The sequence below is a fragment of the Rhinatrema bivittatum genome, chromosome 19 (assembly GCF_901001135.1).
Source record: "Rhinatrema bivittatum chromosome 19, aRhiBiv1.1, whole genome shotgun sequence".
In the NCBI taxonomy this organism is placed as follows: Eukaryota; Metazoa; Chordata; class Amphibia; order Gymnophiona; family Rhinatrematidae; genus Rhinatrema; species Rhinatrema bivittatum.
In genome coordinates, this window is record NC_042633.1 from 40190344 (window position 1) to 40213995 (window position 23652).

Here is a 23652-nt window from a genome sequence, read left to right on the forward strand (position 1 = left end):
GGGAAAAGAGCAGATTTGCAAACCAGGAGATCCCAGTTCCAATCCCAGCCACCCCCCCATCTGCCCATCTGTCCCCTTGCTGTGTGCTTGCCTGGGCTTGACGTTTAAGAAGCTCTTAAAATGTGGGTGAATGCAGGGGCCCGGAAGCAGGAGCTTAGCACTGATTTTTATCACCAGACCCCAATTTAGGGAAAAATAAAAACGATTTAGGTTCCAGGGGAGTTGGCCCGGATTTGTGGATGAGGTCCGGTTCTGGTACCACCTGGAAGCTGCCGGCACAACACCTGGGGCGCAGGGCGGCAGGCTCTTCTGGCCAGGGCAAGGGTTGCTGATCCGTTACCCCCGGCAGCAGCAGCTGGCCTCTCTCTGCAGGCCCAGCAGGGACTTGCTGACCCGGGGTTTCCCTCCCCAGAAGCAAAAAAAAAAAAAGTCGAAAGAAGTTTTTAGAGAGGGCCCAGCCTAGAACTGCGCTATATACGGTGGCCTAAAAATGTTTTGGGGTTGTTTTTTTTTTTTTTAACTAAATGAAAAAAAAAATCATTGGCTGGCTGCGGGATTATAGTCACTAACACGTCCCGGTGATAAGTCACTTTGGGAGAAATGAGACCTTTGGGTGAGGCAGCAGGGGAAAGAGAGGAGAGCTTCACTGTACATAGTTGCTCTGCCTCCCAAAACCACTGGTTTTATTATATTTATTTATATATATATATATAAATTTTATTTTTTATTTTTTTTTGCTGGTTGCATCACTGCAGTGCGGCAATGGAGCAGAAAGCTTGGTCTGTGTTCATTCCAAAGCCGATGCCCGCAAACGGTGACGTGACGTCGTCACCATCAATTTAATTTTTTTTTTGGGGGGGGGGGAGGATTTTTTTTTAACCCTCCTTGGTCCACTGATGCTCAAAGCATGCATGCGGCCTTATTTAGAAGTCCCTGCCCCAAAGAGCCCGCAATCTGCCGAGGGCAACGGGAGGCAAAAGCGACCTTCCGCCGAGTTCAGGGGGGGAGCGTTTATGCAGCCCGTTCCTCCTTCCTCGCTAGCGACCTCCCCCCACCCCCCATGCTGTGCATCTCCTGCTGTGTTAGTAAGGAGCAGCTTCGCAGGGGTGCCCACCCCTCCAAAAAAAAAACCCCCGATCTTCCCAGCCCCCAGCGGCCTTAATAGCAGAGCCTTTAGGGAGAAGCTGGCTGCTCACACAGGAAGCCCTGCTTTTATCTCGTGTCATAGACAGGAAGCCCGTGGCTGGGGCCCCGGTGTGCGTCTCCGCCGCGAAGCCGGCTCCTGCATGAGGCCCAGTTGCCTAGCAGGAAGTGACTGCCTCGGGCTTCCGGTGTACAGGGGCAGGAGGCAGCGGCAGGCTGGAGAGGCCTCCCCTCCTCCTTCTCCTCCCCCCCCCCCCCACGACCTCAGGTCAATGTGACAGATAACCGGTGACCCGGAGCTGGCTTGGTTGCAGCTGGGAGATGACAGGGGGGGGGGGGGGGGGCTCGGTTAGCGGCCCTCGGATGCCGGTGCCGTAGCTTTCGGCTGAGCCCCTGGCGTGGGTGGGAACACGAGTTATCCCCGGCGGCCCTGCCCGTTCACCCGGTGTCCTTCCTTCTCGTAGAGGAGACCTACCAGCAAATGGCCAAAGAAACCCTGGAGGAACTGGACTGGTGCCTGGACCAGCTGGAGGCCATCCAGACGTACCGGTCGGTCAGCGACATGGCATCCACCAAGGTGAGGCGCCGAGCTTAACTGGGCACCGCCGGCACGGAGGGCGGAAGGAACCGTGCGCCTCGGCGGGGTTGGAAGGGCGGGTGCCGGCCGGAAGAACCCGCGTTTTGCACGAGCGTGCGCACGCGTGGCGGCAGCGTCTGGTAGTAGGCGTCTTGGGGGGGGGGGGCACATTGGGCAGGTTTGGGGAGGGCAGGGGGCGTTAAGACGGCTTTAGGAAGCAGCCTCTGGGCTCGCCACCAGTTAGCAAGCTTTCTGGGGGGGTCTCTGTGTCTATAATTTATTTATTTATTTGTTGAGTTTTATATGCCGTCATTCGGTGCAGCCATCACAACGGTTTACAAGATTCAAACAGAATACAGATAATTAAACATTTACTGATCATTGAAAGATCAACAAGGGGGGGGGGGGGGGGAGAACAGGGGTAGAAATGTAAAGAAAGGGAAAGGAGGGATAGTAACGGTATAGAGATTTATTCATCTTAGAGGCAGTCTCTTTGTGTTGTTTCTTATAAGTTCATAGTGGCATGACAATGGTTGATGTTGGTTGCTGTTTCTTTCTTGCGTGGGTTTGGTTGGTGGTACTGATTGTTGTTAGATCGTTGATTTAACTGATTGTCAGTGTAGACTTTGTGGAAAAGCAGTGCTTTTAGATCTTTCTTGAATGCTTTGATGTTGGTTTGTGTTCTCAAATCAGGTGGTAGGGAGTTCCATGTTTTCGGGCAGGCGATGGAGAATGCTCTATCTCTTGTGGTTGATAGGTGAGCATCTCTGATGCGGGGGGAATTGTTAGACGAAATGTGTTGTTTGATCGCAGGCTCCTATGGGCATTTTGTAGGGTAATTTTTAATTCTGTTTGTTTTTTATGATGCGTGTGTACTAATTTATGTACGATGGTCATGGTCTTGTGTTCAGTTCGGGAGTTAATAGGAAGCCAGTGTAGTGAAGTTAATATGGGGGTGATGTGATCGTTCTTTTTTTTTTCCGGTTAGGATTCTGGCTGCTGAGTTCTGTAGAATCTGAAGAGGTTTGATGTTGTACGGAAGGCCAATCAGTAGGGTATTGCAGTAGTCTATGGTTGAGAAAATTAGTAGTTGTAGTACAGTTCTGAAGTCGTACGAGTTTAGGAAACGTTTTATACATCTTAGGATTAGGAGTTTGTGATATCCTTCTTTGATTTTGGTTGTTATGTGGTTATTGTAGGATAGGTTTTTGTCAATAATTACTCCAAGGTTTCTGGTGTGAGTGACAGGGGATACTGGGTTCATTTGATTGTTAGCTGTGAGTTGGGGTGGTGGTGTTGGATTGGATTTTCTGTCCATGATGATTATTTCGGTTTTATCAATGTTGATATTATCAACGTTGATGGTCAGTCTCGGCATTGGAAGGGCGTGGGTCAAAGTGGATGTAGCTCTCGGTCAGGTGGTAGCTCCATTGGGCAAGGGAGGAGGAGGAGGAGGAGGGTGCCCCTGGCACGCTAGTGGCTTTCAGATGCCCGGCGAAGCTGTCTATGGGTAAGGAAGTGCATTTACAGGGTAGGGGGTCACGGGGACATTGTTCCAGCCGCCAGGAAAGGCATCGCGTGGAGTTGTCCTTGCCGTGCCCGGGGATCTCCCTTGCCAGCTGGACATCTCTGCTTGTGGCCCTTCTTCCCCCGTGTATAAGAAAGGATAGGGGGACACGATGATAAGGACCTTTATAAAATCACGGGGGGGGGGGGGGGGAGAGAGAGGGTAAACGAAGGAGATGAGAGAGTGCCACCATGCCGGGGCCGGATCGATGGTCCCCGAGAGTGGCTCTCCGGGGTCACGAGTCCCTGGCAGGTTCCCCAACGTGAAAGTCTGTTTCTCAGGGCCGGTGCAAGGCTCCTGCAGGCTCTTTACCCTTTCAGAGAAGGGGGCACGCGCCACAAAAACCAACAACCAGCTAACTCAAAACGCATCGTAGAGAGCACTCTCTCGCTCCACGTGGGTTTTACGCGTGTGAGCGTGCTTTGCAGGCGTAAGTGGACTTTTGAAACATAGAAACATAGAAATGACGGGAGAAGAAGACCAAACGGCCCATCCAGTCTGCCCAGCAAGCTTCGCACTTTTTTTTTTTTTCTCATACTTATCTGTTTCTCTTGGCTCTTATTAACCTTTTGGTTCTAGTTCCCTTCCACCCCCACCATTAATGTAGAGAGCAGTATTGGAACTGCATCTAAGTGAAATATCTAGCTTAATTAGTTAGGGGTAGTAACTGAGGCCGAGCTCCTGCTGATCGTCCCCATGTCCCAGTGCTTGAGAAATCTCCCAGAAGGGCGGCGCTAGAGTTGGGGTCACTTCGGCCCCTTCCACCGAGGCAGGCGGCTCCATTCTGACGTACGACCGCCGCCCCCCGGGGTCCTGCTCCTGCTGGTGGCCCAATTTTATGCAACGAATAGGAAAAACCTGAAAATTTTTAGGTTTATTCAAAGGGCGCTATTTTTTTGCTTCGTTCTTTTGTTGTGGTTTTTGCACTCGTTTAAAAACCTTTTAGGGTGCGTGCATTTGGTTTTTATCGTTAGCCTTTTGCTTCTCTGGCGAGGTTCTCCTCAAATTCTCTCTTGGATTTACATTTGATTGCATCATGATCACTATTGCTTGGAGGCCCCACCACAGGTAACCCCCCCCCCCTCGTATTTATTTATTTATTTAATTTCTTTTACTATACCGATGCTCAAGACTAGGTCTTATCGTACCGGTTTACAATGTAACTGAGGGGAAACCAATTAACATCAAGGTAGAAAGTAAAGTTACATTAAACAGGGAGCGTAAAACCTGGGCAATGGAAGACAGTACAGAATTTAAACTAAGAAACAATTAGAGAGAGATAAATATATAATCAACAAAAACAATAAGATACATAAACATAGATTTATCCTAGGCAGTTATTAGCCTGGTATGTCCAGTGGGAGAAGGAAAGGGTGAGGTTGGGTGGGGGGGAAGGGGAGAGGGAAAAGAGGGGGGGTAGGGATTGGGGAGGGGTGGGAGAGTGAGAGTCAGTGATGGTTGAGGAGATCCTTCAGCGGTAGGCTTCTGCGAACAGCCAGGTTTTCAATTTCTTTCTGAAAGTTGAATGGCATTGTTCTTGGCGTAAGTCTTGTGGAAGTGAATTCCAATGTAGTGGACCTGCTGTTGAAAGAGCTCGCTTGTGAATAGAGTTGTGGACCGATGATTTGTTGGGGGGGGCCTTGAGCGAACCTTTGTAGGCAGTTCTGATTGGTCTTGCGGAAGTATGTAATTCGAGTGGGAAGGTGAGTTGGAGAGTGGATTGCTGGTAGACGGATTTGTGGATGATGGTGAGAGCCTTGAAAAGTATTCTATATTGGATGGGCAGCCAGTGTAGGATTTTTAGGATTGGTGTGATATGGTCCTTGCGACGAGTGTTTGTAAGGATCCTAGCCACTGCGTTTTGCAGCATCTGAAGAGGTTTGGTGGACGAAGCGGGGAGACCAAGTAATAGAGCGTTACAATAGTCGATCTTTGAAAACAGTATGGCTTGAAGCACCGAACGGAAATCCTTGAAGTGTAAGAGCGGTCTAAGTTGCTTCAGGACCTGTAGCTTGAAGAAGCATTCTTTGGTTGTGGCGTTAATGAATTTTTTGAAATTCATTCTAGAGTCAAGGGTGGCCCCAAGATCTCTGACCTGGTTTGCGTACCAGGTCGCGTGTTCCACTGAGGACTAGATCTGAAATAGCTCGCCCTCTCATCACTTCCAGGACCAGGCTGCTCCATGAAGCAGTCCTTTATGACCCCGAGAAACTTAACCTGTCTAGCACGTCCCGAAGAGAGACTGATCCAGTCATTACCGGCCTTAATTGAAATCTCCCATTATTATTGTGTTGGCAAATGTGTACGCTTCTTAAATGTCAACTAGCATTTCACAGTCTTTCCTTGTTTTGTCCCAGGTATAAGGCAGTACTCGCCCACTGCTAAACTCTTAACCCATCCACACATGGAGTTTCTCTCCATAAGGATGCCACATTGCAATTTTTTTTTGTTTCCTGCTGGATTTTTAACGCACGTTCCGCCCTTGCCCTTGCTACCGGTTTGATCTGCCCTGTCACAACGATATAATTCATACCCTGGTACAGTGTCCCATTGGTTATCCTTCCACCACATCTCCGAAATGCCTATAATATCTATGCCCTTACATAATGCCCTGTATTCTAACTCGCCGTCTAACTGTTCAGACTTCTGGCATTTGCATGCAGACATATTAAAGTGTGTTTTTCATGTTTACTTTCATTTTTCTTGGCTACTTCAGCCTTAATCACCAGCTCTCTCTCCTGGGATATTCCTGCATCCCTGTTTTGCAATTATCTTTGAAAGATGCCTCCCTCCGAACACCTATCGACTTTCCCTCAGGGGCCTAGCTTAAAATCTGCTCTGCCTCCTGGTTGCTCTCTGGTTAGGGTGGAACCCATCCTACCAGAATAGGCGTCCCCTTCCCTACAAGGCTCCCCAGGTCCTGAGAGATCTAAAGCCCTCATCCACACGCACGGAGACCCCCAGAGCTCGGCCTGCCTCTGGGGTCCCGCAAGTGGAATGGGGGATATCCCCCAGAGCTCGGCCTGCCTCTGGGGGTCCCGCACGTGGAATGGGGGAATATTTCTGAGAATATTATTCTGCAGGTTTCAGAATTCGGTTCCCTACCCACAGCCTAAATTTAGTTTCTAGAAACCTATAAACGGAGAAACGTGACAGCAGAAAAAGACCATATGAACCCATCTAGCCCTAAACATCCTCCCAACTAGTTTAGTTTTATAATCCCTACCATTCCTTCGGAGATCCCCTGTGTTTATGTCATGATTTCTTGAATTCAGTTACAGTCCTCGTCTCCTCTAACTCCACTGGGAGGCCGTTCCATGCATCCTCTGTAAAGAAATATTTCCCAAGATTACTCCTGAGTCTAAGCCCTTTCAACCTCATCCCATGACCCCTCCTCGTTCTAGAGCCTCCTTTCCATTGATAGAGGCTCAGCTCCTGTGCATGGAAACCTCTGAGATATCTGAATGTCTCTATCCTATCTCCCCTCTCCTCCAGGGTGCATCATGTTTAGATCTTTAACTCTATCCCCATGTGCTTTAGGATGAAGACCACTGACCATGTTAGCAGCCTCCTTTCCATTGATAGAGGCTCAGCTCCTGTGCATGGAAACCTCTGAGATATCTGAATGTCTCTATCCTATCTCCCCTCTCCTCCAGGGTGCATCATGTTTAGATCTTTAACTCTATCCCCATGTGCTTTAGGATGAAGACCACTGACCATGTTAGCAGCCTCCTTTCCATTGATAGAGGCTCAGCTCCTGTGCATGGAAACCTCTGAGATATCTGAACGTCTCTATCCTATCTCCCCTCTCCTCCAGGGTGCATCATGTTTAGATCTTTAACTCTATCCCCATGTGCTTTAGGATGAAGACCACTGACCATGTTAGCAGCCTCCTTTCCATTGATAGAGGCTCAGCTCCTGTGCATGGAAACCTCTGAGATATCTGAACGTCTCTATCCTATCTCCCCTCTCCTCCATGGTGCATCACGTTTAGATCTTTAACTCTCTCCCCATGTGCTTTAGGATGAAGACCACTGACCATGTTAGCAGCCTCCCTCTGGAGCGACTCCATCCTGTTTCTATCCTTCTGAAGGTGGGGTCTCCAGAATTGTACTCAGTATTCCCAGTGAGGTCTCGCCAGGGACCTCTACAGGGGCAGCGTCACCTCCCCTTTTTCTGCTGACCCTTCCTCTCCCCTGTGCACCCAAGCATCTTTCTGGCTTTCACCCTCGCTTTATATATAAGAAATGACGTCGGAAAAGGACCAAGCGGTCCATCCAGTCTGCCCAGCAAGCATTAGACGCGCTGTACAGGTCACCCCTATACTTATCAGTTTCCCAGACCGTCAAAGTCAGGGGCCCTTGTCGGTTGCTGTCTGAGTCCGATTCCCCGTCACCTCTTGCCGTTGGACCAGAGAGCGATGTTGGGAGCCGCATCACAAGTGTCAGGCTTGTTGGTTTAAGGGAACGTGGTTGGCACCCCAGGGTCCAGCGCCTGTCGCAGCAGCTCAGGAAGGGGTCTCGGCAGCCACTCAGCTATGCGCATCGCTAATGATCAGATCTGTAACCCCCTTTCCCCCCCCTCCCGGGCACTTCCACGGGGGGGGGGGGGGGGCCGGAGGGCAGGTCCTAGCCACAGGGGGGGGCTCCCTCCTGCCGAGACGTGGGGGTCTGCTCTGCTACGTCTCTGAAGGGGGACTCCTGTCAGCAGCTTAATTTGCCTTCAGTTGTTAAAAAGTATTTAAAGGAGTCGAAGGCTGGGACATTTAAGGGATGTTTATTTATTTATTTATTTCAAGCGCCGCGGTTAAGGTTGCCCTCGTGTTCGGGTCGGAGTCGACGAGCGCCAGCAGAACGTGGCGGAATAATTCGGTCGCCGAAAAATCATGGAGGTCCCGGCTATCGGGCGCCGTCTGTCCGGGCCGGCGTTCGGGCTTGGCTGGGGGGGGGGGGGGGGGGGGGCCTCGGGCGTCCGGGCGCCTGATTTCCGGCGTCGGCCCGGTCGACCCGCTTAACGTTTTTTGGGCTGCCCGAGCGCTGTCCTTAATTTAGTCCGATGAAGAAGATAGCCTGGGTGTGGGGGGGGGGGGGGGGGCGGTTACGATCTGTCTTGCTCCGTCGTCCTGCCGTGCTGACCTGAAGAGGAAGGCGTAGGACTGGGGGGGGGGGGGGGCGCTGTTCTGGGAAACTCCCTCCCTTTTAAAAAAAAACAAAACAAAAAACAGGAAAGACCAGGACAGGTGTAAACCCCCCCCTCCCCCCAGCGCTGGGACCGTTCTAGCCCCTGCAGTTGCCCGTTCTCCCGGGGGTGGGGGGGGGGAGGGGAGCACGGGCAGATGTTCGGCTCAGTTGCCAAGGGAGGGGGGAGGGGGAGTTGCACACAGCTGGGAAGACTGAATTCCCCCCCCCCACAGTAATAACTGGGAGGAGGTTTGTGTTCGGGGGGGGGGGCGGGGGCTGAGGTGTCCCTTCCTTTGCTTCGGTCCTTTTTGCAAGGTTTCCTCTCCTTTTAAATTGCCGCCTCCTCCTCTCCCTCCCCTCTTCTCTCCCCCCCTCCCAGCGCCGCCTGACATCACATCCTCTCCTACCAGTGCTGCAGTGAGGAAGGGAGGGAGGGAGAGAGAGAGAGAGAGAGAAGATAACCTGAGCTCTCCCCCCCCTCGCCCCCCAGCCAACCCCGTCTGTGGGGGGAGCGCTGACCTTCCCCCGGAGGAGGCCCTGCAAGACCCCCCCTGCAAGAAAGGCTTAAAGGATTTCTTTCAAATTTTTTAAATTTTTTGTTGTTTTTTTTTTTTGTATTTTTTTGCTTTTTTTTTTTTAATGTGGTACCCTACAGCGCTGCAGCCTACCCTGCACCCCCCCTCTCACGAAGGATGAGGGACCTGCGGTGACGGCAGAGGGGGGGAGGGAGGCTGGGGGCAGCCGCTCTCTTTTTGCCCTCTCGAGCCAGGCCCTCCGCGGCTCTCTCTCCGGGGAGGGGGGAGGAGGGGAGGTTAGGGAAGAAGACGCCGTCTCCTCCCTGGGGATGAAGGATGCTGCAGCCGACGCGCATCCCCTGACATAGCGCTCTCCTCGCTCTCCGTCTTCCCGGGGCCCCCCTCCCCCCCGGATAGCTTTCACCACCCCCCCCCCCCTCGGATGGTTTGGGAGTCGGGGAGATAAAAGGGGAAAGGTGTGGGGGGGCGGGTGGGGGGAGGTGGAGGAGAGCTGGGAAGATGTGATCGGTAAAAGTCAGGCCGAGCGTCCTGGCCGCGCTGTATTCTGGGGGTATTTCCTGCTTGTCTGCAGCAAAGGGGGGGGGGGGGGGGGCAGACATTTTGTTATTTCACAGGGACTTTTATATATATATATATATATATTTCTTTTTTTAAAGGCTTTGGCCTAACTCGGCTCTTGCATTTCCTTCCCTATAAAAAGGGAAAGACGGGGAATAAACCCAGGCTTGGACAGAGATGTGAAAAAAAGGACCACCTGTGGGAGAAACCCCCCCCCCCTTTTTTTTTTTGTGGTAACTTTTAAATTTTTTTAAAAAAATTTTATTTTTATCATTTTTTTTAATTTTTTTTATCATTTTTTAATTTTTTTTTTATTTTTTTTTTTCCTCCTGGGAGAGTTGGAACTCTGCAGCCGACTTCATCGCCGTAGCTCCGGACCCGTAACCCTGGGAATATATCGCAGCGTTCAGGATATTAGAAAGGCTTTCCGGTCACCTTCCGACCCTCGTAACCTCTCCTTAAAAAAAACCCTGGCAACCAAACTGGAGCTGAGCCTCCCCCCTGCTGCCCTCCCCACCCCATCCCCCGCTCGCCGAGGCCCGTCGCCGGGGAAAGGGGGAGAAGAGGGGGGGGGGAAAAGGACCACCCGTGTGCGTCCCGGCCCCTGCGAGGACCGAGCCGCCCGTTGCACCAGGGCCGCCCGAGGTCGGCGACCTGCACCCGGCTCCCCCCTCACCCCCGTGGAGCGTTCGCCCTTGAGGACAGAAGATGCCACTGGTGGATTTTTTCTGTGAAACCTGCTCCAAGCCATGGCTGGTTGGCTGGTGGGACCAGGTAAAAGCTTCTCCCGGGGCACGGGGGGGGGGGGGAGTTGGGGGGTGGGGGAGGATTCAGTCGCCGCCTCTCACCGTCATCGCCCGTGACGCGACGATTTGCCTACGCGGAGGGCCCCCCGTGCCCGTTACGTGCTGGTTCTTACGACCTGATTTGCGTAGCCCTGCGAGGCGGAGGCGGCTGGGTCCCTGCCCCGTGGAGCTTACGATCTACTCGGGTGGTGGTGGTGGGGGGGGGGAACGGACAAGGCGTGTACGAAGACGTTCCCTGGCAGCCTGCGCGCGAGGCTCGGGCACCCCATGCGTGTGCGTGCGCCTGTGTAATTCGGACGCGTGCGCCCGCTCTGGCTCGGATCGAGCGCGCGGGAGGCTGTGCGCGCGCGCCTGCCCTTGCATGCGTGACGCAGCTAAGCCGGGTTATCCCCGCGGCACGATCCGGCTGCCGGCGAGAGGATGGAAATGCTTCTCCCCCCCCCCCTCTCTCTCTCCCTCCCCGCTCCCCGCTTTCTGTGACCTTGGCCAGTCGGAAGGGGACGGGGAGGAGAGGGAGGGATGGTGATGGTTGGGGTTGGGGGAGGGGGCTCCGCGGGTGTCCTGCATCTGAATGTGTGTGGGGGGGGGGGGGAGGGTTGTACGCCAGATAAGGAGGAGGGAGGCGGAGGTTTCTCTCTCTCTCTGCAGCCTCACTGGTAGGGGGGGAGGGGTTTAGGCTGGCAGGGCCCCCCCCCCCCCTATAATTTGGGATAGGAGCCTTCCTCCAGGCTTTTGTCATGGAAAGGGTTAGCAGCCTGGAGATGGGGGGTGGAGGGGCGAGGATGGGGGGGGGGCTCTATTTCCCTGCTGCTCTGTTTATCTAAAAGGGGGGGGGTTAAATTTCACCCCCCCCCCCCCCGAGAAAAGTGATATCAAGGGGGGGGGGGCGGGCGCCACCAATCCCTCTCCCGCCCACTAAATATTCCCATTGAGTCTGGAGCCCTAAATATTTTAATTTACAAATCCACCCCCACCCCCAACCCCTCTTTGCTAACTGCAGAAACTTTTGTAATTTTATTTTCTTTTGCTTCGCTTCTGCCACTAACTGCGCCCCCCCCCCCCCAGGAGCAAGCACCCCCTCCTTTTACCTCCTCGCCCGTCCACTCCCCGCCCGCCCGCCCGCTGTTCCCTGTCTGCAGGATTTCTTTGTTCTGCCTTCCCTGAAATCTCTCCAAAAAAAAAAGCATCCTGACAGCTGGAGAAAGGGCTCCCTCCTTACCCTGTACCGAGGGTTATTTCATCCCGGTGGTGGGGAGGGCCTGCTGGGGATAGACCCCTCCCCCCCCCCCCCGGGGAGATGCCCCTTCCTCACCTCTCACCCCTGACCCTTCTGGCTTGCTTTGTGCAATCTGACAGAGAGAGAAATGGAGGGGGGGGAGAGGGGAGGGAGGTGCATTCCTGGACACGTCATGGGGGCGATGGAACACCCCCGGGATACCCTGAGGCTGGGGGGGGGGGGGTGAAGAATAGATAATTTCGGTTCCTGGTGCTCGAAGGAGGGGGGGGGGTGCATTGCGGGCTGATCGCCCCCCCCCCCCCCCGTGCGGGTCTGTGTTTACAGGAAGGCTTTCGGAGATTGGGGGGGGGGAGGGAAGGCGGGGACGAGGAATATCTACAGCTCCGGCGTAGCAGGACCAGCAAACTGTTGTTGCCCCCGATGGGGTCCCGAGTCCCCGCGCTGGGGGGGGGGGGGGGGCGGCCATCGCGTCGTTGCCGTGTCTAGAAAGGGAAAAAAAACCAAAACGTAAGGCTGCAGGAGACGCGAGGAGGGGAGAAGGGAGGTGCGCCGCAGCTCGTAAGGAAATGGCTGGCGAACGTTTCGGTTAGAGGTCAGGCAAGCCGGTCATCTAGGGGCCACTTGACCTATTGGGGTAGGCAGGGCCAGCGTTGGGAAATTGCAAGGAACCTTGCCTGGACGATCGTCTGCAGGGCGCACGAACCTCTGAGTGACCGGGCGTGCCCCCCCGGGGACGGCCGACCCGAAAGCAGGAGCCTGAGGGGGTGGCGCGAGCGGAAAGGGTTTATTGGGCATTCCTTAGAAATGGGCACCGCGTTACCCGCAGTCCAGCTGGCCAAGTTAGAAAAACGTGCCAAGCTCTCTATCAGCCTAAGTGAATCCTTCCTGTATGAGACACTCTGGCAAGGGACGGGGAGCAGCATCCTGAAACTTCCTGGGAATAGCACAGCAGTGACCCCTAACACCATGCGGGGACACTGGGTCAGAGGGGAGAGTGACCCCTAACACCATGCTGGGACACTGGGTCAGAGGGGAGAGTGACCCCTAACACCATACAGGGACACTGGGTCAGAGGGAGGAGTGACCCCTAACACCATGCTGGGACACTGGGTCAGAGGGAGGAGTGACCCCTAACACCATGCTGGGACACTGGGTCAGAGGGAGGAGTGACCCCTAACACCATGCTGGGATACTGGGTCAGAGGGGAGAGGGTCCCCTAACACCATGCTGGGACACTGGGTCAGAGGGGAGAGGGTCCCCTAACACCATGCTGGGACACTGGGTCAGAGGGAGGAATGACCCCTAACACCATGCTGGGACACTGGGTCAGAGGGGAGAGGGTCCCCTAACACCATGCTGGGACACTGGGTCAGAGGCGAGAGGGTCCCCTAACACCATGCTGGGACACTGGGCCCGAGGGGAGAGGGTCCCCTAACACCATGCAGGGACACTGGGTCAGAGGGAGGAGTGACCCCTAACACCATGCTGGGACACTGGGTCAGAGGGGAGAGTGACCCCTAACACCATGCTGGGACACTGGGTCAGAGGGAGGAGTGACCCCTAACACCATGCTGGGACACTGGGTCAGAGGGAGGAGTGACCCCTAACACCATGCTGGGACACTGGGTCAGAGGGGAGAGTGACCCCTAACACCATGCTGGGACACTGGGTCAGAGGGGAGAGGGTCCCCTAACACCATGCTGGGGCACTGGGTCAGAGGGAGGAGTGACCCCTAACACCATGCTGGGACACTGGGTCAGAGGGGAGTGACCCCTAACACCATGCGGGGACACTGGGTCAGAGGGGAGAGTGACCCCTAACACCATGCTGGGACACTGGGTCAGAGGGGAGAGTGACCCCTAACACCATGCTGGGACACTGGGTCAGAGGGGAGAGTGACCCCTAACACCATGCTGGGACACTGGGTCAGAGGGGAGAGGGGCCCCTAACACCATGCTGGGACACTGGGTCAGAGGGGAGAGTGACCCCTAACACCATGCTGGGACACTGGGTCAGAGGGGAGAGTGACCCCTAACACCATGCTGGGACACTGGGTCAGAGGGGAGTGACCCCTAACACCATGCGGGGACACTGGGTCAGAGGGGAGAGTGACCCCTAACACCATGCGGGGACACTGGGTCAGAGGGGAGAGTGACCCCTAACACCATGCTGGGACACTGGGTCAGAGGGAGGAGTGACCCCTAACACCATGCTGGGACACTGGGTCAGAGGGGAGAGTGACCCCTAACACCATGCTGGGACACTGGGTCAGAGGGGAGAGTGACCCCTAACACCATGCTGGGACACTGGGTCAGAGGGAGGAGTGACCCCTAACACCATGCTGGGACACTGGGTCAGAGGGGAGAGGGTCCCCTAACACCATGCTGGGGCACTGGGTCAGAGGGAGGAGTGACCCCTAACACCATGCTGGGACACTGGGTCAGGGGGGAGAGGGTCCCCTAACACCATGCTGGGGCACTGGGTCAGAGGGGAGAGTGACCCCTAACACCATGCTGGGGCACTGGGTCAGAGGGGAGAGTGATCCCTAACACCATGCTGGGACACTGGGTCAGAGGGAGGAGTGAGCCGTAACCCCATGCTGGGACACTGGATCAGAGGGGAGAGTGACCCCTAACACCATGCTGGGACATTGGGTCAGAGGGGAGAGAGTCCCCTAACACCATGCTGGGACACTGGGTCAGAGGGAGGAGTGACCCCTAACACCATGCTGGGACACTGGGTCAGGGGGGAGAGGGTCCCCTAACACCATGCTGGGGCACTGGGTCAGAGGGGAGAGTGACCGCTAACACCATGCTGGGACACTGGGTCAGAGGGGAGAGTGACCCCTAACACCATGCTGGGACACTGGGTCAGAGGGGAGAGTGACCCCTAACATGCTGGGACACTGGGTCAGAGGGGAGAGTGACCCCTAACCCCATGCTGGGACACTGGGTCAGAGGGGAGAGTGACCCCTAACACCATGCTGGGACACTGGGTCAGAGGGGAGAGTGACCCCTAACACCATGCTGGGACACTGGGTCAGAGGGGAGAGTGACCCCTAACACCATGCTGGGACACTGGGTCAGAGGGAGGAGTGACCCCTAACACCATGCTGGGACACTGGGTCAGAGGGGAGAGTGACCCCTAACACCATGCTGGGACACTGGGTCAGAGGGGAGAGTGACCCCTAACACCATGCTGGGACACTGGGTCAGAGGGAGGAGTGACCCCTAACACCATGCTGGGACACTGGGTCAGAGGGAGGAGTGACCCCTAACACCAGGCTGGGACACTGGGTCAGAGGGGAGAGTGACCAGGGTGCGCCAGGAGGCCGCGAGCGTTACACCTTCCCCCGACCGAGAAGGGGACCGTCCTGAGCTGCCGCGACCCGCGCGTCGACGCATAGCGCGCACGGCCCCGGTCGTTGCAGGGCGCCCCCCGGCTAATCCTCTCCCGAAGTGGGTTCTCCCGCCGTTCCAGTCCCACCGGCTTTCAGACACCCGGGCCATCGAACACTCACCACCACCACCGGCTTCTCATTTCCCCCCCCCCCCCCCCCCCCCTGGCTTTCCCCGAGGTGCCCTGAAAGTTACGAAAACTCGGCAGGTCCCATCCCATCCCGCGGCACGGTGTCTGTGTGTGTGCAGGCGAAGGCGGGGTATTTCCTGCTGGGACTGGCACAGGCTGTGCGAGGTCTTGCTCGGGCGCGTCGATGCAGCCGCGGTGGGGGGGGGGGAAACGCCTTCGGGGCCCCCGGGCTGTCCTCGTGCTTCGTGCAGAAAAGGTTCTCTCCCACGTCAGCCCTCTCCCGTTCCGAGAAAGGTGTCGGGAGAGCGGCCAGGCCCCTTCCTGGAAAGCCGGGCTGCTGCGACGCTCGGCGCGGGGGGGGGGGGGGGGGGGTGGCTGGGGGGGTTGCTTCTCTTCCTTCTTCTTCTTCTTCTTCCCTGCGCGCTAGCTCTGCGTCTTCGGTTACCCCCCCCCTTCTCCCTCCCTTGGTGGTGTGGCTAAATCCAAGGGAGGGAGAAGCCCCAGCTCTGCCCCCTTGGCCCCAGGTCGGCGACGGGCAGGTCGATTCGCTCCTGGTTTTCCCGCCGTGGCCTGCAGGAATCTGTAGTTCAGATTTTTTTTTTTCCCCCATTGATTTTACTCTCAAGGAAAACAACTACTACCGGGTCTGTGCGTGCAAGGCGAGGCAAAGCGCGGTCTGTAATCTTAGCAAACCCCCTCCCCAAGTACCACCGAGTGCACCGCAGAGGGTAGGACCTAATGAAGCCACAGCTGGTCTGTGGTACCCTTGGGGGCGGGATAGAGTTGGCGCTTGGCTCTGGGTCACAAGCTGGGCCAGTCCCGGGTTTTCGTCTCCCCCGGCGCGCGGGCGCGCGCCGCGGCACTCGGCAGCGCGCCGCGGCACTCGGCAGCGCTCGAGCCGCCTTATTCTCGGCGGCCGCAGCTCGGCGTATGGAACGTCACGGGGCCTGCTGTGCGAATCCCCCCCCCCACCTGGGGTGAGGGGGGGCGCGACCTTAGGCTTCCGTCCTGCCGAGACCGTTGACTTAACGCCACCGGTTAGACCGAGGGGGGAGCGCAGGGTGGGCGACGTAACACAGCAGTGTGGGAAGGTTACATACGACCCCCCTGCGTTCGGCGGGAGGGACCGCAGGTCTCAGCCTTGCACCGCCCCCCCCAAGGGCTTACCGAGGGTGACCTGGCGTGACCTTGTGTTTGGCCAAGTCTTCATCTTTTTTTTCTTTTTATGTTTTTGTCTTTTTAACCTGCCAGAAAACCTTTTGCAATCCTCTTCCTGGGCCCCCCCCCCCCCCCCCCCCCGTCTCCCTTGCACGTCGTCGCCTTAAAACTCAGCAAAACAAAAGAAGAGCAGAATGAAAGGGCACCCCCCCCACCTCCCAGGAAACCCAGTGACGTTCCTGGCTCTGGCGACGGGACCCTGGCACGGGGCTGTGGAAATCTTCCTGGCAGCCGGAGTCGGGGGGGGGGGGGGGGTGCAGACGGCTGAATTTCCTTCCCTCCTTGTTGTCCTCACCTGACGGCTGTGATATTGGGATGGAGGGGGGAGAGGGGGATTCTTCTCACGGAGGATAGGGAGGGGGGGGGGTGAGGCTGCACCAGGGTCTGTGGTTGCGTGGAAGAGCCTCCCGGTGGGGGGGGGGGCCCGAGTTTTCGCCCCCTGGTTGCCAGCAGCTTGGTGGTAGAAGGCCCCCGGGTACCGGTGGTGAAGGTCGAGGGTGCGTCGCCGGGAGCCGACGGCCGTCCCGGGGCTTCTGCCGTCCTGGCGTGACTGGAGGGTTGCGCAAGCCTTCCTCCTGCCGTGCCCGCTTTCTTCATTTTTTTTTTTCCTCCCCTCAGTGGTTTTTGTTTCTTTGAAGAAGGGAAACATTGGGTCGGCCTTGGCCCGGTCTGACCCTTGGGCTGGATTTTAAGAAAGGCGAGCTCTTCTCCCGCAGGCGGGGAGCGGCGCTGGCCTTGTTTGTGTTGGAAGGGAGCGGCGAGAACTTGCTGGCGGGGGAAGGTCGTGGGGACGGTTGACGCACGAGTGTCGGCTGAAGAAAGGGGGGGGGAGGGTGACAGTAGGGGCTCTGTCCGAGGTTTCCAAAGCGTCCCTGGGCCACCCCCCCCCCCCGTCCTAATTTGCCCTCCTAAAGGTCGTTTCTGATGCTGGCTCGCCCGGGTCCCTGTTCACCTTTACAGGCAGCTAAAGGGCGTTATTTCGTGCCTGCGCTCCGGGTTCTCACTTCTGCAATCGGTTTTTGAGCGTTTCCTGCAAATGCCAGGGCACTAGGGGATGGGAATATTTTTTTTTTTTTTTTTTAATTTTAATTAAAAACAAAAGGTTTTAGAGGGGAAGAGGATCCTGGTGTCCATAATCTTAATAGTGAACACAAACAAAGGAAATGCACAACAAAATATCAAATAAACGTATACGTCACGCGCATGACCTCTTATAAACGGGGCGCCCGGTCAGCTCCGTCATTTGCGAAAAACTATTTTATAATTTTTTTTTTTAATTTAAAATTTTTTTTTTTTTTTAGTGTTGCATTAAAATGTTGCTATTGTGATTCGGTTCATAGTGGCCACGGCTCAACGGCGGCCGTCGTTTCGCACGCAGCTTCCTCGGGAGCCCCCCCCCCCGGACCACTTAAAACAAGCAGCCTGCAAACATTCCCATCGGCACGCGGTTTTCCTTCACGTAAGGACTTCTCATCCTCATCCTGCGGCACTAAAGAAAACGCCGTGCACCTGTGCATCGGGGGTTTAACCCTCCCCCCCCCCCACCGCCGCCAACCGAGTGAGGGCAGTTGGCGGCGGTGGGGGGGGGGGGGGGAGTGCACGGCCCGACAGTGTCCTGAAGAAAGGGGAAGTGTGGGGAGACGCTCCAGAGCATGGGCAGAGGGGGCTCAATGGGAGTAAAAAGAGAGCGCCCACCTGTAGGGGAAACGCTTCCTACCAGAAATCATCTAGCCCCCACCCCACTCCACCCTCCCCTCTCCTAGAAGGCACGGGCAGGGGGCAGGGGTTTGCCCCTAGCGCAGCGCCGAAGGGGAGCGGCAGATATGCAAGGCTGAATCTGTGGAGCTGGGGTTGGAAGAGAGGAGAAGTATTTCATCGCGTGCCAACGCGCGTTGTCGCGCGTCTCGCTGGTCGCAGCACCGCGTTGCCGCTCGGGTGCCCGCGGCCGCCACGTGGGGATCCCCGCGGGGCAGAGGAGTTTTAAATTCCGTTTGGCCCGCGCAGCGCAAACCCATCCCCCGGCAGCTGCGCCAGCGCACGCGCTCCTGTCCCCTCGGCCCGCGTCAGGATTTAATCTGCTGCTGGGCGCAGCGCTGCAGCCTGTAACCCTCCGCCCACCTCCCGTCTGCTCCGCCGGTGGGGGGGGGGGATGCCGGGACCAAGCGCCCTGCCCGGAGCCGTAGCAGAAATTTGTGTGCCGGCGGGATAGGGTAGGGGGGTGGGGCTTTACAACCACTGGAAACTGAAGACAAGGGTCGCAGTGTTTGTGAATTCCCCTGTTGACACTTTTTTCTCCTTAAGCATAAATTACCCATCTGTGACGGGGGAGTCCGGGAACCCTCGTCGGCCGCAGGCGTTTTTGATTTTTTTTTTTTCAGATTAAAAAACCAGTTCTGCGTGAGGGGGGGGGGGGGGAGTTACCTGGCCACTCCTTCCCTGGTAGCACCGAGCAGTTATTTATGTAGAGAGAGAGGCAGAGAGAGAGAGAGAGATTTCATTCCCTCCCGGGTTTTTTCTTTTTTTCTGGGAAAAGATGAGAGGACGAGGTGGGGAGGGGGGGGGGGGCCGGCCTGTCCCGCGGGATCCCTCTCTCCTCCCCACCCCTGGATCAGGCCACAGGACGGCCTGAAACCTTTTTAGCTCGTTTTTTTTTTTTTAATTGTTATTTCTGTATTTTCTGGTGGGGGTTGATGGAGAAGAGCGATCCGAAGCCGGAAATCGTGCCTGATATGAAATCCCATCGCTCCATCACCTGGGGGGCGGGGGAGGGTTTGTACAAGGATCCTTCCTGGGGAGGGGAGGGGTGCAGGAAACTAATTTTGGATTGTAATGTATATCCCCCCCTCCCCCCTCCCTTTGCCTCCATTGCCCCTCACCTCCCCGGTTTCAGGATTGCGGAGGGGGTGAAACCACGAAATAACCGTTAATTCTCTGTCCGTCCGTCCCCCCTCTGTCCCTCCCTCCCCCCCCCCCCCCCCCATTTACTGGGCAGCGTGACGACCCAGCCCCTCCGGTCTGTGCTGGATTTCCCTCTCGGGAAGCCTCGTTGCTCATAAGATGTAGGAGACTGAGTAAAAATCGAGAAAAAAATTTAAAAACGTGCGCGAGCTCCCGCGTGGCAAAAAAAAAAAAAAAAGGGACAAACCTGCCTTCTCTCGCTCGCTGGTGCGACAGACAAACAGGCAGACAGACAGACAGGGTGCTGTACTCATCTTTTTCTCTCCGTGCATGTGGAAGATGACGGTCCGGGGCACGCGATGGCAGCCGTTGCCGCGCTCCGCCGTCGTCGCGTGCCTGTGCTGGTGTGTGTGTGGTGGAGGTTCAAGGCCTGCAGAATTCGGGGGGGGGGGGGGGGTTTGGGGGGATCGACTCTTCACCGGTTTTGGACTGCAGACGCCGGGCTGCGTGACACTGCAAGTTCTGCGCGGTACCGTGGCGGGACGGGTGCCAGGAGCTGAGGCAGACTGCGCCGGATGTGAGTCACATGGGGGTGGGAGAGGTCTACCCTCACCTGTACAGGGGCGGTCTCCTCCTTTCCCTAAGCTTTGACTGACAGAAGGGTGAAAACGTAGCCCGAATATCATTTCGGGATCCTGCAATCCACTTATAAGCCCTCACGATGCAATACTACAAGGGCCCTGCCCACGTATGCTTCTTGCACCCGCTGTAGTGTAAGAGTACACAGGCCCTGCTCATCTGCCATCCTTAGGGTCAATGTAGTGTGATAATACACTCACCCCGCCTGTGTCTGCTCCTTGTACTCACTGTAGTGTGATAATACACTCGCCCTGCCTGTGTCTGCTCCTTGTACTCACTGTAGTGTGATAATACACTCGCCCTGCCTGTGTCTGCTCCTTGTACTCACAGTAGTGTGATAATACAATCGCCCCGCCTGTGTCTGCTCCTTGTACTCACTGTAGTGTGATAATACACTCGCCCCGCCTGTGTCTGCTCCTTATACTCACTGTAGTGTGATAATACACTCGCCCCGCCTGTGTCTGCTCCTTGTACTCACTGTAGTGTGATAATACACTCGCCCCGCCTGTGTCTGCTCCTTGTACTCACTGTAGTGTGATAATACACTCGCCCTGCCTGTGTCTGCTCCTTGTACTCACTGTAGTGTGATAATACACTCGCCCTGCCTGTGTCTGCTCCTTGTACTCACTGTAGTGTGATAATACACTCGCCCTGACCGTGTCTGCTCCTTGTACTCACTGTAGTGTGATAATACACTCGCCCTGACCGTGTCTGCTCCTTATACTCACTGTAGTGTGATAATACACTCGCCCCGCCGTGTCTGCTCCTTGTACTCACTGTAGTGTGATAACACACTCACCCTGACCGTGTCTGCTCCTTATACTCACTGTAGTGTGATAATACACTCGCCCCGCCGTGTCTGCTCCTTGTACTCACTGTAGTGTGATAATACACTCGCCCTGCCTGGGTCTGCTCCTTGTACTCACTGTAGTGTGATAATACACTCACCCTGACCGTGTCTGGTCCTTGTACTCACTGTAGTGTGATAATTATTATTATTATTATTTTTAATTTTTATATACCGAGGTTCTTATAGAGACTATAAATCACTCCGGTTTACATATAACGATAAACTGCCCAACAGAGATAAGGGGGCTTTACATAGAACAGTGGTACAAATGGAACATTATAACTGGATGACAATTTAACATAACATGGATGACAATATGGATAACATAACATGGATAACAATATGACAATATAACATGGATAACAATATGACAATATAACATGGATAACAATATGACAATATGGATAACATAACAATATGGATAACATGGATGACAATATGGATAACATAACATGGATGACAATTTAACATAATGATAATACACTCGCCCTGCCTGGGTCTGCTCCTTGTACTCACTGTAGTGTGATAATACACTCGCCCTGACCGCGTCTGCTCCTTGTACTCACTGTAGTGTGATAATACACTCGCCCTGACCGTGTCTGCTCCTTGTACTCACTGTAGTGTGATAATACACTCGCCCTGACCGTGTCTGCTCCTTGTACTCACTGTAGTGTGATAATACACTCGCCCTGACTGTCTGCTCCTTGTACTCACTGTAGTGTGATAACACAATCGCCCTGACCGTGTCTGCTCCTTGTACTCACTGTAGTGTGATAATACACTCTCCCTGCCTGGGTCTGCTCCTTGTACTCACTGTAGTGTGATAATACACTCGGCCCGCCGTGTCTGCTCCTTATACTCACTGTAGTGTGATAATACACTCGCCCTGCCTGTGTCTGCTCCTTGTACTCACTGTAGTGTGATAATACACTCGCCCTGACCGTGTCTGGTCCTTATACTCACTGTAGTGTGATAATACACTCACCCTGCCTGTGTCTGCTCCTTGTACTCACTGTAGTGTGATAATGCACTCGCCCTGACCGGGTCTGCTCCTTGTACTCACTGTAGTGTGATAATACACTCGCCCTGACCCCGTCTGGTCCTTATACTCACTGTAGTGTGATAATACACTCACCCTGCCTGTGTCTGCTCCTTGTACTCACTGTAGTGTGATAATACACTCGCCCTGCCTGTGTCTGCTCCTTGTACTCACTGTAGTGTGATAATACACTCACCCTGCCTGTGTCTGCTCCTTGTACTCACTGTAGTGTGATAATACACTCGCCCTGCCTGTGTCTGCTCCTTGTACTCACTGTAGTGTGATAATACACTCACCCTGCCTGTGTCTGCACCTTGTACTCACTGTAGTGTGATAATGCACTCACCCTGCCTGTGTCTGCTCCTTGTACTCACTGTAGTGTGATAATACACTCTCCCTGCCTGGGTCTGCTCCTTGTACTCACTGTAGTGTGATAATACACTCACCCTGCCTGTGTCTGCTCCTTGTACTCACTGTAGTGTGATAATACACTCGCCCCGCCTGTGTCTGCTCCTTGTACTCACTGTAGTGTGATAATGCACTCGCCCTGACCGCGTCTGGTCCTTGTACTCACTGTAGTGTGATAATAAGAACATAAGAACATAAGAAATTGCCATGCTGGGTCAGACCAAGGGTCCATCAAGCCCAGCATCCTGTTTCCAACAGAGGCCAAACCAGGCCACAAGAACCTGGCAATTACCCAAACACCTAGAAGATCCCATGCTACTGATGCAATTAATAGCAGTGACTATTCCCTCACTGTAGTGTGATAATACACTCACCCTGCCTGTGTCTGCTCCTTGTACTCACTGTAGTGTGATAATGCACTCGCCCCGCCGTGTCTGCTCCTTATACTCACTGTAGTGTGATAACACACTCACCCTGACCGCGTCTGCTCCTTGTACTCACTGTAGTGTGATAATACACTCTCCCCGCCGTGTCTGCTCCTTGTACTCACTGTAGTGTGATAACACACTCGCCCTGACCGCGTCTGCTCCTTGTACTCACTGTAGTGTGATAATACACTCGCCCTGACCGTGTCTGCTCCTTATACTCACTGTAGTGTGATAATACACTCTCCCCGCCTGTGTCTGCTCCTTGTACTCACTGTAGTGTGATAATACACTCGCCCCGCCTGTGTCTGCTCCTTGTACTCACTGTAGTGTGATAATACACTCGCCCTGACCGCGTCTGCTCCTTGTACTCACTGTAGTGTGATAATACACTCGCCCTGACCGCGTCTGCTCCTTATACTCACTGTAGTGTGATAATACACTCTCCCCGCCTGTGTCTGCTCCTTGTACTCACTGTAGTGTGATAACACACTCGCCCTGACCGCGTCTGCTCCTTGTACTCACTGTAGTGTGATAATACACTCTCCCCACCTGTGTCTGCTCCTTGTACTCACTGTAGTGTGATAACACACTCGCCCTGACCGCGTCTGGTCCTTGTACTCACTGTAATTCTGCTTTACTTTCTTTCATCAGTTCAAGAGAATGCTGAACCGTGAGCTGACCCACCTGTCGGAAATGAGCCGCTCCGGGAACCAGGTCTCTGAATACATTTCCAGCACGTTTTTAGGTGAGTGCACAGAGAGTTACCGGGGATGGTTCGGAGGCCGGCTCTGTGCTTGTAGGGGCAGCCGCGGCGGTCGACATTCCCGTCACTTCTCGCCGCTCTGTGGGGGGAGAGACGAGCGAGCGGGACTCGCAGGATGGAAAAGTGAAGGGGGGGGGGGTGGCGCTGGGGAGGGAGGGGCGGGGCTGGGAAGTCTCCCTGGCCAGAGGTTGCCGCTCCGATACGCCCGAGCGCTCTCGGCCTCGGGACGCGGCCTCGGGGTTGGTGGAAAACGCGTTACGCGCCGGGGCTTTTCGTA

General features: G+C 55.1%; 1 protein-coding gene across 7 annotated transcripts in view; it reads left to right on the top strand.

The window, feature by feature from the left end:
* PDE4A (phosphodiesterase 4A) overlaps nucleotides 1–23652 on the top strand; it is a 246378-nt gene that overhangs the window by 212512 nt on the left and 10214 nt on the right. For all 7 annotated transcript variants that reach the window (XM_029585244.1, XM_029585245.1, XM_029585246.1 and 4 more), the window contains 2 exons: nucleotides 1608–1720; nucleotides 23264–23357. In XM_029585244.1, the coding sequence (XP_029441104.1) occupies nucleotides 1608–1720; nucleotides 23264–23357 (207 nt within the window). The remainder of the gene's footprint in view (nucleotides 1–1607; nucleotides 1721–23263; nucleotides 23358–23652) is intronic.